General features: G+C 47.7%; 1 protein-coding gene across 3 annotated transcripts in view; it reads left to right on the top strand.

Annotated features, from left to right (window-relative positions):
* The window catches only part of EMP2 (epithelial membrane protein 2), a 52,166-nt gene extending 34,892 nt beyond the window's left edge, over positions 1-17,274 (top strand). Inside the window, 4 exon segments of one of the 3 annotated variants that reach the window (NM_001105239.1) lie at positions 2,208-2,298; positions 7,810-7,956; positions 12,777-14,219; positions 16,167-17,272. In NM_001105239.1, coding sequence (NP_001098709.1) covers positions 2,208-2,298; positions 7,810-7,956; positions 12,777-12,964 — 426 coding nt within the window. In that variant the 3' untranslated portion in view covers positions 12,965-14,219; positions 16,167-17,272. 3 annotated transcript variants of the gene reach the window in all.
* The last annotated feature ends 1,611 nt before the right edge of the window (positions 17,275-18,885 follow it).

Raw genomic sequence — 18,885 nt, 5'->3', positions numbered from 1 at the left:
ATGCTATGGATTATAGCAGTGGTCTCCAACCTTTTTGGCACCAGGGACCGGTTTCATGGAAGATAATTTTTCTACAGACTGGGGAGGGGGCATTGCAGGGGGATGGTTTCAGAATGATTCAAGTGCATTACATTTATTGTGCACTTTATTATTATTACATTGTAATATATAATGAAATAATTATATAACTCGTCATAATGTGGAATCAGTGGGAGCCCTGAGCTTGTTGTTCTGGACTAGACGGTCCCATCTGGGGGTGATGGGAGACAGTGACAGATCATCAGGCATTAGAGTCTCATAAGGAGCGTGCAGCCTAGATCCCTGGCATGCACAGTTCACAATAAGGTTGACACTCCGATAAGAATCTAATGCCCCTGGTGACCTGACAGGAGGCAGAGCTCAGGCAGTAATGTGAGTGATGGGGAGCAGCTGTAAATACAGATGAAGCTGCCTTCACTGGCTGCTCACCTCCTGCTGCGTGGCCTGGTTCCTAACAGGCTACAGACAGGTACCAGTCCATGGCCCATGGGTTGGGGAATCCTAGATTATAGTATTTGGACCCACCATTCCAGGAGCTCACTGTGAAATAAATGGGACCGAATGTTCTTTTAGAATCTCCTTTTTCTATTTCTTCCCATCTAGTCCTTTGGGATCCTGAAAAGGTCCCAGACTTAGTGAAAAGGATAGACAGACATTAGGGGCAGGAAAACCATCAGCCTTAGTGAATCGTATCCAGCACCCCCAGGGTATATTATCATGGCACATACTAAGAAGACGCAGATGGACTTTTTGTCCATCGGTGAGTCTGAGGGTGTTCATTATGCATTTGGAATTGTGCTTGGCAACTGGAAAGTAGAAGGAAGGCCATCTTGGGCAGTGGGGGAAGGGCAGCAGCCACCAAAGCACAGAGGGAAATGAATGCTTTTGGCTGAAGACAGGAGAATCTTGTCTGGTCATCCCATCCATTGCAATGTTTGTTTGTTTGTTTGTGACAGGGTCTCTCTCTGTCACCCAGGCTGGAGTGTAATGTTGCGATCACGGCTCACTGCAGCCTCTACTGCCCAGGCTCAAGCGATCCTCCCACCTCAGACTCCTGAGTAGCTGGGACTACAGTCACACACCACCATGCCTGACTAATTTTTTGTATTTTTTTGTAGAGATGGGTTGCCCTGGCTGGTCTCAAACTCCTGGGCTCAAGCAATCCTCCCACCTCGGCCTCCCAAAGTGCTGAAATTATAGGCATGAGCCACTGTGCCCACCCCTGATTGCTATTATTTCCACCAACTCAGCCTCATCTTTTCTCCCATACTCTCTGAGGGCCTGGACCACCTCTTATCCTTTGGGAGAAAGTAGCAGGGCATCACCTGGAGCCGGTTAGAAATGCAGAATCCTGGCCAGGCGTGGTGGCTCATGCCTGTAATCCCAGCACTTTGGGAGGCCAAGGCAGGTGGATCACCTGAGGTCAGAAGTTTGAGACTAGCCTGACCAACATGGCGAAACCCTGTCTCTACTAAAAATACAAAAATGAGCCAGGTGTGGTGGTTCATGCCTCTAAATCCCAGCTACTCGTGAGACCGAGGCAGGAGAATTGCTTGAACCCTGTATGGGAGGTTGCAGTGAGCCAAGATCATGCATCGCACTCCAGCCTGGGCAACAAGAGTGAAACTCCGTCTCAAAAAAAACAAAAAAAGAAAAAAAAAAGAAATGTAGAATCCCGGCTGGGCACAGTGGCTCATGCTTGTAATCCCAGCACTGTGGGAGGCTGAGGTGGGTGGATCACCTGAGGTCAGGAGTTCAAGACTAGCCTGACAACATAGTAAACCCTGACTCTACAAAAAATACAAAAAGTAGGTGTGGTGATGTGCACCTGTAGTCCCAGATACTCAGGAGGCTGAGGTGGGAGGATTGCTCGAGCCCAAGAGATGGAGGCTGCAGTGAGCCAAGACTGTGCCACTGCCCTCCAGCCTGGATGACAGAGCAAGACCCTGTCTCAAAAAAATAAATAAATAGAAAAGAAAGAAATGCAGAGTCCCAGTCCCCACCCCAGACCTCCTGAGTCAGTCTGCATTAGAATAAGCTCCTCAGGCAATTCTCACATGTGTTGCAGTTTGAGAATCCCGGAAGCCCACCATGCCTCGTGCCTAATTAGCAGTCAGTGTTTGCATCATGAACGGATGGCCTTTCTCTATTTCCATTTTGTGTTACAGGCCTGGTGGGTAGGAGATGAGTTTTTTGCAGATGTCTGGAGAATATGTACCAACAACACGAATTGCACAGTCATCAATGACAGCTTTCAAGGTAAGTGCGAATGAAGGAAGCTGACTGAGAAGCACTGAGGGAGGAAGGAACGGTCAGGAGTGAGGCTTCGGGTTCCCCGACTCCGTACCCTCTCCTCCACTCACTGCATACTCCGGTGGGCCTGGCCGCGTTTGCTCAGTGTGTGCTGGAGCGGAGGACAGCACAAGCTGGAGATGCCAGGGGTGTGGAGAAGCCGGAGGCTGGAGGGAGACCAACTCCAGCTAAGTTGGACCTCATGCCTTCTCTTCTCTGCCTCTTGGCACAGCCGAGTTTCCCGTTCTCATCCTTTCTCCAGCTTCAGCTCTCATCTAGAATTTTCTCTTCCCTTCTTTTTTTATCCAAGCCTCGCCTCTAAATGGGCTCAGAGACCATAATTTACTCTCCAGTCACTTTTCCCTGTCCAGCAGTAAGAAATCCGAGATCTGGCGGGGCTCAGTGGCTCATGCCTGTAATCCCAGCACTTTGGGAGGCAGAGGCGGATGGATCACTTGAGGTCAGGAGTTTGAGACCAGCCTGGTCAATATGGCGAAACCCCATCTCTACTAAAAATACAAAAATTAGCTGGGCGTGGTGGTGCACGCCTGTAATCCCAGCCACTGAGGAGGCTGAAGCAAGAGAATTGCTTGAATCCAGGAGGCGGAGGTTGCGGTGAGCCGAGATCACGCCACTGCGCTCCACCCTGGGTGACAGAGTGAGACCCTGTCTCAAAAACAAACAAAAATCCAAGATCTGGCTTCCGTTCCTAGACAAGCTGTGTAGCCTTGCATTGGGCATGTCAATTTCAACATCCTCAGCTGTAGAACAGAAGTAATAATGATGCCTTTGCTGTGCCCACCTCTTCAATGAGCTAAAATACATGAAAAGGCTTTAAAATACAGAAAATCCCATTCAAAAACATGCTAACCACTGTTTTTCATTATGAAGTGAATGGTTCTGTTTTTCCTCATGGAACTGATGAAATAGATACTTTGGGATCCCAGTTGCCTGATAAAATACAGTATACCCGGTTAAATTAGAGATTTCAGATAAACAATAAGTACTTTTTTTTAGTATGACTATGGCCCAAATATTAATATAACATGGGACATACTTATGCTAAAAAATATTTGGTTTTGTTGGTGGGGGGGGGAGCGTTTAGTTTTTTGGTTTTTGTTTGTTTGTTTGTTTTTGAGACAGGGTCTCACTCTGTCACCCAGGCTGGAGTGCAGTGGTGCAATCACGACTCACTGCAGCCTTGACCTCCCGGGCTCAAGTGATCCTCCCATCTCAGTCTCTCAAGTAGCTGGGACTACAGGTACTCACCACCATGCCCAGCTAATTTTTGTAATTTTTGTAGAGATGGAGTTTCACCATGTTGCCCAGGCTGGTCTCGAACTCCTGGGCTCCAGAGATCTGCCCACCTCAGCCTAAAGGAGGAGGAGGAGCCACCATGCCTCTCCTAAAATTTATTTGTTGTCCATCGGATATTCATGTACTGGGCATCCTGTCTTTGTGTTTGTTTTGGTTTGTTTGCCAAATCTGACAATCCTATTAGGGAGCAAAGGAGCCTACTCCCTGGGTCCCAGATTCTCACCACACTCAGTAACAATATCCATATTCATCATAAAAGCAGCAAAAATACCAGTAGAGGCACCATTTACTTAAAGTTTACTGTGAGGCATGGGTCTAAGTCCTTTACATAGGTGATCTCATAGCCCCATCAGGCAGGGACCATAGGCCCCATTTTAAGATGGGGAAACTGAGGCAGAGAGCAGTTAAGTTACCCAAGGCCACATAGCCAGGAGCGAATGATGGCGGCAGGATTCCAGTCTAGGTGTGACCAGCTCTAAAGCCAGTGCTCTTAACCACGGAACACCATCGGTGCTCCTTTCCATCTCGTCTGTTATTCTGTCATGCTAACCTCTGGCCCTGGGAACAGCCCTCCTTCCCTGAGCTCTGCAAGCCCCAGCTGTCGCCAGTGTGCAAGGCCAGCTGGGAGGGCTTGCTGTGCTCTGTGGCTGTTTTTCTGAATCCTCCACATGGGATTATTCACTTATTTTTCTTTAAAACAGGGGTTGGCGAACCGCTGGCCAAATTCAGTCCAAGGCCTGTTTTTGTTTGGCCGGGGAGCTAAGAACAGTTTTTACATTTCTAAAAGTTGTTTACACACACACACACACACACACACACACACACACCCCGCTAAAAACAAAACGAACATTTGACAAGAGACCATATGGTTCACAAAACCTAAAATATTCACTGTCTGTCCCTCTACTGAAAAAGTTTGCCAACTTTTTTTACTTTAAAAAGTTTACTTTTAAAATAGCCCACTTTTCTGTACATAAATCTCCTGTATTTATTTAGTGGAGACAGGGTCTTGCTATGTTGCCCAGGCTGGTTTTTCATGCCTGGCTTCAAGTGATCCTCCCACCTTGGCCTCCCAAAGTGCTGGGGTTTATAGGCATGAGCCTCTGCACTCACCCATAAATCTATTTTCTTTTTTTTTTTTTTCCGTTTGAATCAGGGTCTCGCTTTGTCACTCTGGCTGGAGTGCAGTGGTGCAATCACAGCTCACTGTAACCTCTGCCCCCCAGGTTCAAGTGATCCTCCCACCTCAGCCTCCCCAGTAGCTGGGATTATGGATGTGTGCCACCACACCTGGCTAATTTTTGTATTTTCTGTAGAGACAGGGTTTTACCATGTTGCCCATGCTGGTCTTGAACTCCTGAGCTCAAGCGATTCTCCCACTTCACCCACTATGGCCTCCCAAACCATAAGTCTATGTTAAAGAGAATGTCACATCCCTCCCATGAGTGTTATCACTCATATAAACTAGTATCACTTGCCATAAAAGAAGGGAAGCTTTCTGAAAATACTAGATGGAAAGCCCAATGATGTTATCAAAGTCTGGGCAGACACACTTCCCTCCTGAAGCCTCTAAGCCTGTTTCTGGTCCTTTTCATGTTAAAAAACAAACAACCCCAAACACCCAGATATTAGTGGGTGTTTTTAAAGCACAAAAGCAGCTGGTAGAGAACTCCTCCTTGAGGTCCTTAGAGAAATCTATTTATTTATTTATTTATTTATTTATTTATTTTTGAGACAGAGTCTCGCTCTGTCACCCAGGCTGGAGTGCAGTGGCGCAATCTCTGTTCGCTGCAGTCCCCGCCTTCTGGGTTCAAGCCATCCTCCTGCCTCAAACTCCCAAGTAGCTGGGATTACAGGTGTGTGCCACCACACCCAGCTAATTTTTGTATTTTTAGTAGAGACAGGGTTTTGCCATATTGGCCAGGCTGGTCTCAAACTCCTGACCTCAGGTGATCCACCTGCCTCTGCCTCCCATAGTGCTGGGATTACAGGCGTTGAGTCACCATGCCCAGCCCTTAGAGGAATTTAAACTGAGCAAAGTGAGCATCCCTCTCATTCCGTGAATTTGTGTAGTTTCCCGTCCTCATTGGGTTCCACATACACCCATCTCAGGGGCTGCCTGGCAGGCACATCCTGCACCCCCTTCCAGCTTTGAGAAACCCTGTTCTAGGAGCATCTATTCATCCTTTCCCCCAAAGGCATGTTTTCCCCATTTGCCCCATCATGGGTCACTTGTTGCTGAAAATACAGATTCCTGGTGCCCACTCCAGGACAATGGTAGCAGAATCTCCAGGGGGAGAGGCCTAAGAATCTGTATTTTTAATAAGCAATCCCAGGTGATCCCTGGGATTGGGCAGATTTGGGAAGTACTGCTGTAAGCCAGAGGGTCACCACTTGGGCTCCATATTGGAATTCCCTCGGTGGCTTTACGAAGCCCTCGTGCCCACTCTCAATGCCCGACGTTGTGATTTATTTCATCTCAGTAGAGCCTGCTGGGTTTTCTTTTTCTTTTTCTTTTTTTAATGGAGTTATAATTTACAAACTAGGAAACGCAGGCTTCTTAAGGGCTCAATTTGGTGGGTTTTGACAATTGTATAAACACCCATGTAACCACCATCCAAAAGAAGACAGAGAACATTGCCAACTCTCCAGAAAGTTCCTCGGGCCCCCTTCCACACAGTTGCTACCGCTTTCTGCCCCGAGGGCAACCACTTCTGACTTCTGTCACTATAACTCACTTCCACCTGTTCCTGGGCCTCATGGGAATGGGGTCATGTGGTGTGTGTCATAGTGGGGGAGCCAGTCTGACTCCTTTCGCTCCCCATAAGGAACTGGGGGAAAGGCTAGATGCTCTCCAAGTAACCATAATCTGTAGCCAGAATGGATTAAATCCACAGCTCTAGACGTTTCATTAAGTACTTACCAATTATATTCACTCCAGTGAGTTTTCAGGCAAAACTGCAAAATCGAAGGAAAAAAAAGACAGAAAGAAAAAGAAAAGGAAGGTGTGTCCTTAGATTTTCTGTGCAGCGTGGACGCTGTCCCCTCATCTTATCTTTTGGCCTCATCCTGGTGGTAACATTCAGCATTCAGCTCTTACACAGGACTCCCACCTTGCCTGCACCCTCCAAACCCCCTTATGTAGGAGTTTACTCTCCCTTCCCAGCCCGATGAGGAAGGAGCTATTAGTATCCCCATTTTAGAGTTCAAGACCACCGTGAGCAACATAGCGAGACTCCATCCCTACAAAAATTTTTTAAAAATTAGCCAGACATGCCTGTAGTCCCAGCTACACAGGAGGCTGAGGCAGGAGGATCACTTGGGCCCAAGAGTTCAAGGCTGCAGTGAGCTACGGTTGTGCCACTACACTCCAGCCTGGATGTCAGAGTGAGACCCTGTCTCAAAAAATATATCTATATCCCCATTTTACAGGTGAGGAAACTGAGGCCCACAAAGGTAACCCATGTGCAGGATGCCTTCCCTATGGCCACATAGCTTTCTACACATAGCCTCACTGTGACCTGCCCCCATGTGACACCCTCCACCCTAGGCCTCCCTTCTCCACTGAAACTTCTCTGTACTGAGCCCCAAACCTTCATACCCCAGTCTCTGTTAAGGCTGACCTGAAAAGAAAGGAGCTTTCCTCCTCTTTGTAAGTAGTGACCGTGAAGATCAGCCTCCGATACCTACAGGCTACTATGGCGTCCACAGAGCACTTCACAAGGTCACAGTCCCATGAGCCCTGAGTCCATGGGAATCCCTCTCTAAAATGGAGACCCCCAAGACCCCATCCTGATTTCTTGAGTCACAATCTACCATGTTGGAACCTGAGGTTTGTCCTTCAAAAGATTCCCCTGTCCATGAGCCAAGCATGTGGGATCTGTGACCCAGACCAGGAAGAATGCAGAGCAGGTGGTTCTTGCCTCGTCTTCCAGATAAGGGGGTCGAGGATTGTCCAGTCAAATGGACACTGGAGGTGAAGGGCAGGGGGTCTGGAAGACTCCTTGGCTGCCCTTGTGCTCAGACCATGTAGACGACTGCCTGAACCCCTTCCCGTTTGCCTCCTGTCACCCCTACTCTGGAGCTGCTGCGGTCACTGTGTACCCCGCAGTGCCGGCTGGCCAAGGTCCTCAGTCCTGCGCCCCTGCCCTTTTCCCGCAGAGTACTCCACGCTGCAGGCAGTCCAGGCCACCATGATCCTCTCCACCATTCTCTGCTGCATCGCCTTCTTCATCTTCGTGCTCCAGCTCTTCCGCCTGAAGCAGGGAGAGAGGTTTGTCCTAACCTCCATCATCCAGCTAATGTCATGTAAGTACATCAACGGGCTTCCCTAACAAGGGGCTTTCTGGAATAAGCACTCCCTTCCCAGCCGCCAGGAGGGAAGCCAGGAGGAGGGAGAATTTGGAAAGGAGAAATTGGCAGCTGCGCGGTGCTGTGTGCCAGTGTGTGTTTGCGTGTGTGTGTGTGTGTGGGCGCATGCATGCTGTACCACAGTGGGACGTTTATATTTGGGAGTTTGGATTGAGTTGGGAGTCCAGGGAAGGCATCCTGGAGACATGAAGCCAGAGGATCTGGAGGGTGAGTAGGAGTCGCTGTCGACAGTGTTGTGTCTCAATAGAGAGAGGAGGGAACAGTGTCCTGGGTAGAGGGAACGGCATGATGGAAGCCCTGTGATAGGAGGGACGGAGAGCTGCCCAGTGGGGCTGGAGTGCAGTGGGAAGTGAACCAGCAGGGCAGGCAGGGCCACGCCCCATGGAGTCTTGCAGGCCATAGAAAGGATTTGGGGTCTTTGTTCTAAGCTGATGGGAAGCCATCAACAGGTTTCAAGCTGGTGGGTGACAGAGGTGCCCACGTTGCACCAGGCCTGTGCTGGCTGCAGGGGCTCAAGAGATGAACAAGGCACAGCCTCAGTCCTGGAGGAACTTGGAGGAAGCAGAGGTCTCAGAGCATTTTTTTCTACTTAGGAATTTTAGCAAGGCTTAAGTCAGATCAGAAGTCAGAAGCCACACCATGATCATTTGTTGTTTCTCAGTGACGATTTAAAGCTTTCTGATGACAAAATACAGAAGTCCCTTCTAGGGTGCTTTCCAATCAGGAGTTAATGAGTGGCTTGATGAAGGCAAGAAATCTGGGTGTGGGAGCCAACTTAGGCTGCTTGGCCCTAACCACTCTAACTACCACCTCCTTCCAGCCCTCCACCTCCCGGGCCAGGGTCAAGTCCAAACCTGCCATGCCCTCAGGATGACCCTGAGACGTGTCATCAGTGCAGTGCAGTGACAACTTGTTCTAGTTTGCCTGGGACCATCCTCTGTTTTAAAACTGAAAGTCCCGATCAGGTGCAGGAGCACTTTGGGAGGCCCATGCAGGAGGACTGCTTGAGCCCAGGAGTTCAAGACCAGCCTGGGCAACGTAGTGAGACCTCCTCTATACAAAAAGAAAAAAAATTAGCCAAGCATGGCGGAGCACACCTGTAGTCCCAGCTACTTGGGAGGCTGGAGTGGAAGATCATTTGAGCCTGAGAGGTAAAGGCTGCAGTGGGCTGTGGGGTGCTGTACCACTTGTATTAGTCCATTCTCATGCTGCTAATAAAGACATACCCGAGACTGGGTAATTTGTAAAGGAAAGAGGCTTAATGGACTTACAGTTCCACATGGCTGGGGAGGCCTCACAGTCATGGCGGAAGACAAAGGAAGAACAAAAGGGCTTACATGGCAGCGGGAAAGAGAGCGTGTGCAGGGGAACTCCCATTTATAAAACCATCATATCTTGTGAGACTTACTACCACAAGAACAGTATGGGGGAACCGCCCCCATGATTCAATGATCTCCACCTAGCCCCGTCCTTGACATGTGGGGATTATTACAATTCAAGGTGAGATTTGGGTGGGGACACAGCCAAACCATAGCACCACTGTACTCCAGCCCGAGGGATACAGTGAGACTCTTCCTTGAAAAAATAATAAAACAAATAGAGTAGAATAAAATATAATACAATATAAAATAAAAACACTGAAAGTCCCGCATCCTAGGAAACCCCAGTCCAGGGCAAAGTGGGGTGGTTGGTCACACTCAGCGTCCCCTCCCCTTGGCGCACTTTTACTGGACAGCCAGGTGCCACCCCTTCTAGGTACAGGCGGAGAATGAGAGTGTTTTCAAGTGCAAAAGACTCCGGAGGGTCACTTGATCTTGAGAACCCCCCAAGTCCACCACAGTCCTTCCGGGGACCTTTCTAAAGTGCAGACTCCCAAGGCCCCAGCCTGCCCTCTTGAATCAGCCTCTGCTGGGTTAGAGCCTGGGGATTTGTACTCCTGTCCCTGAGCCAAGCGTTGGAGAGCAACAAGCCAGAACAAATGAGGCCTAAAGGGAGAATGTGTTCTTCCCAAGGACCCTGGGCGAGGTAGTCAGGAGGTGTCTGATCCCCCTCCTTTACTGTCTCTGTATCTGCCAGTTAGAGGCATGGACCCCCCACCCTCACCGACCCCATTAAAGGCAGTTGAATCCTGTCATTTAACTTGGGGTGGGGGGACTTGGGTGGTTACTCTGTTGCCCAGGCTGAAGTACAGTGGCGTGATCATGGCTCACTGCAGCCTCGGCCTCCAGGGCTCAAGCAATGCTCCTATCTCAGCCTCCCAAGGAACTGGGACTACAGACATGTGCCATTATGCCTGGCTAATTTTTGTAGAGATGGGGTTTCACTATGTTGTGCAGGCTGGTCTCGCAATCTGCCAGCATCAGCCTCTCAAAGTGTTGGGATTCCGAGCATGAGCCACCGCACCCAGCTTCTGAAGTTTATTTTCTGTTATTGTCTGTGTTTGTCTGTTGATCTGTAAGGCTACTTAGTCAAAATTGATTACCCTAATATATGTATTTAGGAATTTTATATATATAAATTTTCACATATATGAAAATTCCCCCGTATTTTAATATGAAAGTCACGTCTTCCCATTTTCCTTGCATAGCATCCCATTCTCCCCAACTCCTATGGCCATTTTCTGGTCCAAAGACCTGGCCCTCCCTGTTCTGCTTCAAACTGCAGAGTGTTTAATGCTGTATCAGGCAGGGATCTTTAGACGCAAGCAGCAGATACTCTAACTCATGTGAGAGATGGGATTCTGGGGGTAGCCTGCAAGAATCAAAGGAAAAGCTGAAAAACCAGGTGTTGGAAAGAAGATCCAGGCACCAGCAACTGATAGGCAGCGGCTCCAGGGAGGTGCTGTCAGAATCAAGGAACCCTGACAGGGTCACTGTTTAGACTCAGGTTTCCAGGAGTGAGAGTCTGATTGGCGGAGATTGTCTACGCGCTTGGCCCCTGGCCAGAGAATGTCTGAGCATCTTGAAGGATAGTCCCACCAAAACTGCCTGGCCAGGAGACAGATAGGTCCCCCAAGGAAAACCACAGAACCTAACCTCATCTTAGCTCTAATGTCTGTAAATATTGGGACAGCAAGTATTTCTTTTTTTATTTTTTGAGATAGGGTTTCGCTCTGTCACCCAAGCTGGAGTGCAATGGCTCGCTGCAACCTCCGCCTTCCGGGTTCAGGCGATTCTCGTGCCGCAGCCTCCCAAGTAGCTGGGACTACAGGTGTGCACCATCACACCCAGCTAATTTTTGTGTTTTTAGTAGAGGTGAGGTTTTGCTATGTTGGCCAGGCTGGTCTCGAACTCCTGGGCTCAAGTGATCTGCCCGCTTCAACCTCCCAAAGTGGTGGGATTACAGGCATGATCCAACGCACCCAGCCAAGGACGACAAGTACTAAAATTAGGGTGCTTTTGGCCTTATGTGAGAGAAAATCGAATTAACTGTGATTTCAGCCACAAAGATAGTTACTATTTTTACATAACAAGTACTCTGGAGGTAGAAAAGTTTCTAGAGCTGATTTAGCAGCATCTGCGTCAAGCACTTCCGCTCACTCCATCCTTCTATTCTGTCATCTTTAGTGTTGGTGTTGACCCCTTCGTGGCTCCAAAAAGTTTGCTGCAACTCCAGATATTTCATCCTGCCCCGACAATATTTAAAGCAGTCAGCAAGAGAAAGGAGAGCAATTTAAAAAAGGTTTCTCCTCCCTCATCGCTCTCTTTTCAGGCAGTCATATTTTTCTTTTTTTTTTGAGAGGAAGTTTTTGCTGTTGTGCGGGCTGGAGTGCAGTGGTGCGATCTTGGCTCACTGCAACCTCTGCCTCGTGAGTTAAAGCGATTCTCCTGCCTCAGCCTCCCTAGTAGCTGGGATTACAGGCACCTACCACCACACCCGGCTAATTTTTTGTATTTTTAGTAGAGACGGGGTTTCACCATGTTGGCCAGGCTGGTCTGGAACTACTGACCTCAGGTGACCCACCTACCTTGGCCTCACAAAGTGCTGGGATTACAGGCATGAGTCACCGTGTCCGGCCCAGGGAGTCATATTTTTCACTGAAGGTTTTCTGTGGTCAGAACTGGGATACATACTGACCCATCAGCTATAACAAGTAAACAGGAACCAGATTGCCAAGAAGAAGGTTGGCAAACTATGGCCCATAGGTCAAATCTGGCGTGCCACATGTTTTTGTAAATAAAATCTTATTGTAACACTGCCACTATTATTCATTTTTGTATTGTCTATAGGTGATGTCATGCTACTGTGGCAGACTTGTGTGACCATGGCCCACAGAAAACCTAAACTGCTTACTGTCTGGCCCTTTACAGGGTACGTCTGTGGACCTCTGGCTTAGACAAATTATGTTCACCCTCTGGGTTGGTGATGTGGCTGCCCAAACAAAACTGGGTTTAGTTAGCCAGAATGGGAAGCAAAATAGCTACAGGGTAGGTGACAATATCCTTCCACAAAATATCAGTTGTAATTTTTCCAATAGACTAAAATAAATACCTATTAATAATAAGAGCTTAAGGCTGCACGCGGTGGCTCACGTCTGTAATCCCAGCAGTTTGGGAGGCCGAGGCAGGAGGATTGCTTGAGCTCAGGAGTTCAAGACCAGCCTGGGTGACATGGCAAAATCCTGTCTCTACAACAAAATAATAATAAACAAAGAATAAAAGCTGAAGTTTGTCTTCAACTCTGGCCGTATGCCCCTGGGCTACCCAGGGTGCACTGTGGTCCATGATTTATTGAAAATTCACCTTTCTTCCTGACAGGTCTGTGTGTCATGATTGCGGCCTCCATTTATACAGACAGGCGTGAAGACATTCACCACAAAAATGCGAAATTCTATCCCGTGACCAGAGAAGGCAGCTACGGCTACTCCTACATCCTGGCGTGGGTGGCCTTCGCCTGCACCTTCATCAGCGGCATGATGTACCTGATACTGAGGAAGCGCAAATAGAGTTCCGGAGCTGGGTTGCTTCTGCTGCAGTACAGAATCCACTTTCAGATAACCATTTTGTATATAATCATTATTTTTTGAGGTTTTTCTAGCAAACGTATTGTTTCCTTTAAAAGCCAAAAAAAAAAAAAAAAAAAAAAAGAAAAAGAAAAAAGAAAAAAAAATCCAAAAGACAGAAGAGTTTTTGCATTCTTGAGATCAGAGAATAGACTATGAAGGCTGGTATTCAGAACTGCTGCCCACTCAAAAGTCTCAACAAGACACAAGCAAAAATCCAGCAATGCTCAAATCCAAAAGCACTCGGCAGGACATTTCTTAACCATGGGGCTGTGATGGGAGGAGATGAGAGGCTGGGAAAGCTGGGTCTCTGGGGACGTGCTTCCTATGGGTTTCAGCTGGCCCGAGCCCCTCCCGAATCTCTCTGCCAGTGGTGGGTGGAAGAGGGTGAGGTGGGGTATAGGAGAAGAATGACAGCTTCCTGAGAGGTTTCACCCAAGTTCCAAGTGAGAAGCAGGTGTAGTCCCTGGCATTCTGTCTGTGTCCAAACCAGAGCCCAACCAACCCTCTGGTATTGGGGTGGGTCAGAAAAAGTCTCACCTCAATTTGCCGACAGTGTCACCTGCTTGCCTTAGGAATGGTGATCCTTTACCTGCGTGCCAGATTTAGATTCATCTTTAGGAAAACCTACAGCGCCCCCCCTCACCCCAGACCTACAGAATCAGAGTCTTCAAGGGATGGGGCCAGGGAATCTGCATTTCTAATGCGCTCCCTGGGTAACACTTCAGATGCGTTGAAGTTGGGGACCACGGTGCCTGGGCCAGGTCAGCAGAGCTGCCTCATAAATGCTAGGATGTCATCATGTGGAGATGGGGAGGTGAATGTAACCCCCACAGCAGGCCAAAACCTTGGCCTCCATCGCCACAGCTGTCTACATCTAGGGCCCCCAAACTCCATTCCTGAGCCATGTGAACTCATAGACACCTTCAGGGTGTGGGGTACAGCCTCCTTCCCATCTTATCCTAGAAGGCCTCTCCCTTCTTGTCCAGCCCTTTATGCTATACCTGGCTGGCCTCTCACCCCTATTTCTAGAGCCTCAGAGGACCCATCCACCATTCATTCATTCATTCATTCATTCATCAACATAAATCATAACTTGCATGCATGTGCCAGGCACAGGGGATACCCTCTCGAGACAATCTCCTCCTAGGGCTCATGGCCTAGTGGAGGAGACAGATTAAAACTTAATTAGAAAAACTGGCTGGGTACAGTGGCTCATGCTTGTAATCCCAGCACTTTGGGAGGCTGAGGCGGGTGGATCACCTGAGGTCAGGAGTTCAAGACCAGCCTGGCCAAAATGGTGAAACCTGTCTCTACTAAAAATACAAAAATGAGCTGGGCATGGTGGTGCATGCCTGTAATCCCAGCTGTCAGGTGGCTGAGGCAGGAGAATCACTTGAACTGGGAGGCGGAGGTTGCAGTGAGCCGAGACCGTGCCACTGCACTCCAGCCTGGGTGACAGAGTGAGACTCCATCTCAAAAAAAGAAAAAAAAGAAAAGAAACTAATTACACACTGTGATGGAGGCTGCAAAGAACATCACTAAGAATTCAAAATCCGCTGGGTGCGGTGGCTCACACCTGTAATCCCAGCACTTTGGGAGGCTGAGGCAGGTGGATCACAAGGTCAGGAGTTCAAGACCAGCCTGGCCAACATGGTGAAACCCTGTCTCTACTGAAAATACAACAAAATTAGCCAGGCGTGGTGGCAGGTGCCTGTAATCCCAGCTACTTGGGAGGCTGAGGCAGGAGAATCGCTTGAACCTGGGAGGCGGAGGTTGCAGTGAGCCGAGATTCACCACTGCACTCCAGCCCAGGCGACAGTCTGAGACTCCATCTCAAAAATAAAACGATTCAAAATCGAGGCCTGTGGCATGGGAGGGAGGCTGCTTTACGCGTGCCTATTATTAAATGCTCCTGGAGGCATTTAGGCATTTAGATCAGTCTAAATATAGCTCCATTCAGTTCGTGCAGATGACAGTTATTGGGCAGTACCTGTCTGTGTAACACCCAGAAAACATGTCTGTGGAGGGGCCCATGGTCCCAACAGTAAATGCGGTGAGAGGGTCCCATAGAGCTGGAGTTTTCAAGCTTTAGGGGTTCCCGTGCCGCTTGGGACAGGCTGATTCAGAGGGTCTGGGTGAAGGATTTCCAGGTGCTTTTAAGACTGTGCTGAGAAATAGGGCTTTTGGGGCCTTGTCCTTCAGGATCAAAGCATGATGTGCTGTGTGGCAATGCAGACCACCCAGGAACCATCCCAGGAGATAAGCTCTTTGCACCTCATTGTCTTTTTCTGCTTATGTTGGAGCAGGATGCTGGGGGCTGTCCTGGGATGGGGTGTGGGACCTCGTGCTATTTAAATACTTTTGCACTTGACCTTCTGCTGAGTGGAGTGGTGGTTTGCCATCAGCTCAGTTCCAGTGGAGCTGAAGAGACATCTGGTTTGAGTAGTTTTAGGGCCACCATGGATATCTCTTCAATGCAGGATTGGCTCTTTCCATCTACTCTTTCATTCATTTGTTTTTGACAGATAGTATTAAATGTTTACCATGTTCCAGGCACTGTGTGAGGCTCTGAAAATACAGGGGTGAGCAAATCCAGATATCCTCCCTGCCATCATGAAGTTTGGAGTCTATGAGATAGGACCCCCTCCCTATGGAGAAGCCACCAATGCAGTACAGGGTGACCTGGGGCCAGAGACAGGACAAATGTCACCTCCTGCCTCCATGAGATACTGTCACTAGTCATATTGTGGGCAAGAATGTGGCTTACACCCCTAGAGTTAACAGGATGCTACCCAAGCTCATGGAGGAAGTTGAATCTTAAGTTCCCTTGAAACTTTCTACCTTGGTGGCTTTTCTATAATTTTCTTTTTTCTTTTTCTTTCTTTTTTTTTTTTTGAGACTGAGTTTTGCTCTTGTTGCCCAGGCTGGAGTGCAGTGGCACCATCTTGGCTCACCGCAACCTCTGCCTCCTGGGTTCAAGTGATTCTCCTGCCTCAGCCTCCCGAGTAGCTGGGATTACAGGCATGTCCCACCATGCCCAGCTAATTTTTGTATTTTTAGTAGAGATGGGGTTTCTCCATGTTGGTCAGGCTGGTTTCGAACTCCCAACCTCAGGTGATCCGCCCACCTCAGCCTTCCAAAGTGCTGGGATTACAGGCATGAGCCACTGCGTCTGGCCTTCTATAATTTTCTGGTAGTCACATTGGAAAGAAACAAAACACCTTAGAACCAGAGATCGACCCCCTCAAGCAATACATCAATTCCCTTCACAAGAAACGTCGGGGCTACATGAGTATCTGTGTTGAATGCGGTCTGAAATGATCCTATGGATTTTCCCGGCTGGTTGCCACTACAGTACAACATTCAGTGCCCACATCCACCTGTGCCATTAAGCTTTTTTGAGACATGAGAGATGCCTCTTCCCTGCTGTATGACATGCATTGGGGAAATTGGAAAGAAATGACAAAATCAGGGAGAAAACATCCAAGCTTCTTACCTGTAGATAGAATCAGCCCTCACTTGGTGCTTATTACCAGTTATTCAAGAACAATAACAACAACAAAATTAGTAGACATCCAAGAAGCACATATTAGGACCAAAGACAGCATCAACTGTATTTGAAGGAACTGTAGTTTGCGCATTTTATGACATTTTTATAAAGTACTGTAATTCTTTCATTGAGGGGCTATGTGATGGAGACAGACTAACTCATTTTGTTATTTGCATTAAAATGATTTTGGGCCTCTGTTCAAATGAGTTTGGAGAATGCTTGACTTGTTGGTCTGTGTGAATGTGTATATATATATACCTGAATACAGGAACATCGGAGACCTACTCACTCCCACACACTCTGCTATAGTTTGCGTGCTTTTGTGCACACCCCTCATGAACAGGCTGGCGCTCTAGGACGCTCTGTGTTCACTGATGATGAAGAAACCTAGAACTCCAAGCCTGTTTGTAAACACACTAAACACAGTGGCCTAGATAGAAACTGTATCGTAGTTTAAAATCTGCCTTGCAGGATGTTACTAAACTCGCTAATAGTTTAAAGGTTACTTACAATAGAGCAAGTTGGACAATTTTGTGGTGTTGGGGAAATGTTAGGGCAAGGCCTAGAGGTTCATTTTGAATCTTGGTTTGTGATTTTAGGGTAGTTAGAAACTTTCTACTTAATGTACCTTTAAAATAGTCCATTTTCTATGTTTTGTATAATCTGAAACTGTACATGGAAAATAAAGTTTAAAACCAGATTGCCCAGAGCAAGACTCTAATGTTCCCAACGGTGATGACATCTAGGGCAGAATGCTGCCATTTTGAGGGGCAGGGGGTCAGCTGATTTCTCATCAAGATAATAATGTATGGTTTTTACACTAAGCAATTGATAAATGGACAATTTATCACTGGACAATCTCCCTCTGCTTCTTTAATGGGGCCAGCTTTGCAGCCCTGCAGCCTGGGTAGTCGCACACAATTCCATGCATCCAAGGCCCCCATGCTTGGGAGAATGATCTGCTAGTGCCATTTTAAATTATTTTATATGTATTTCTTGTAGAGACAGAGTCTCGCTGTGTTGCCTACACTGGTCTAGAACTCCTGGCCTCAAGCGATCCTCCTGCCTCGGCCTCCCAAACTGCTGGGATTGCAGGTGTGAGCCACTCACTGTGTCCGGCATAAAGTAGAACATTCTTACAAGAAATAAATATTTCGTAGTCATGGAGAAGAACGCTCCTAAAATGTATGTATTCGTTCATTCATCCATCCATTCATTCATTCTTTTATGGGGCGGGGGGTCTGTTGCCTATGCTGGTTTTGAACTCCTGGGCTCATGTGATCCTCCCACCTTGGCTCCCAAAAGCATTGAGATTGCAGGTGGGAGCCACTGCGCCCGGCTTTAAAGTTCTTCATATTTGAACAAGCAGCCCCATATTTTCACTTCTCAGGGATCCCCACAAATGACTGATCCTGTTTGTTTTTTTAATCTTCCTGTTCATTGTTACTAGATCGTGTTCTTTCATTTCATTTGTATTTAATAAAGACCTCTGCTTTAAAGGATGAGGTCATGATGGAATGAGACTATCTTCTACCACATATTCTGCTGAAAACTGAAAAATTCAGACAGAGAAGGAGAGAGAGAGAGAGACAGACAGATCCCTTTAGCTTTTATCTAAGGAATGCCAAAGATAGCAAAAACTATCTTTGTATCTTGAGAACACTCATTTCCATACTGTCACACAGGGTTTACAAACTAAAATCTTCAGAGGCTACTGTCTGCCTTCTTTGTGTTTCTAGATTGGATTTTTTTTTTTTTGTCCATATGGCTGGGGGATGGTGATCACCCCAGAACACTCAATTTCATATTTCTTCCATTCAGGAAATCAGCCTCTCATTCATTCATTCACCAAATATTTGCGTAGCTGTAATGGTACAAGCATTGTGCTAGGTGTTATGGTGACATCCTGTGCCTTTGTCTCCATTACATACTAGGAACTTTTGGAAGGACATGATTGAACCTTTACCACCCATTACCAGGCCATGAGGAGCCCCAGCTGGACACAACTGAGATCACAACACATCACCCATCGCCCTGGAGTGGGAGCCGCCTTGATGAACTCAGTCCCTGCCTTGATCTAGATAATATTAGTCTCAGTTTCAAGTTTCCAGGGCTAGATTCTGATGAGTCTGTCTTGGGTAACACACTCACTCATCATTGCCCCAGTACTTGGCTGGAGTCAGGAGTGAGATCAAAGTATGCAAACATGAGGGTCGCGGTGCAGTGGCTGATGCCTGTAATCCCAGCACTTTGGGAAGTGAAGGCAGAAGGATCACTTGATGCCAGGAGTCTGAGATCAGCGTGGGCAGCA

This window comes from Pan troglodytes, chromosome 18 (genome assembly GCF_028858775.2).
Source record: "Pan troglodytes isolate AG18354 chromosome 18, NHGRI_mPanTro3-v2.0_pri, whole genome shotgun sequence".
NCBI classification, from domain to species: domain Eukaryota; kingdom Metazoa; phylum Chordata; class Mammalia; order Primates; family Hominidae; genus Pan; species Pan troglodytes.
Note: the sequence above shows the minus strand (reverse complement) of the source record. Positions and strands in the feature narration are given on the sequence as shown.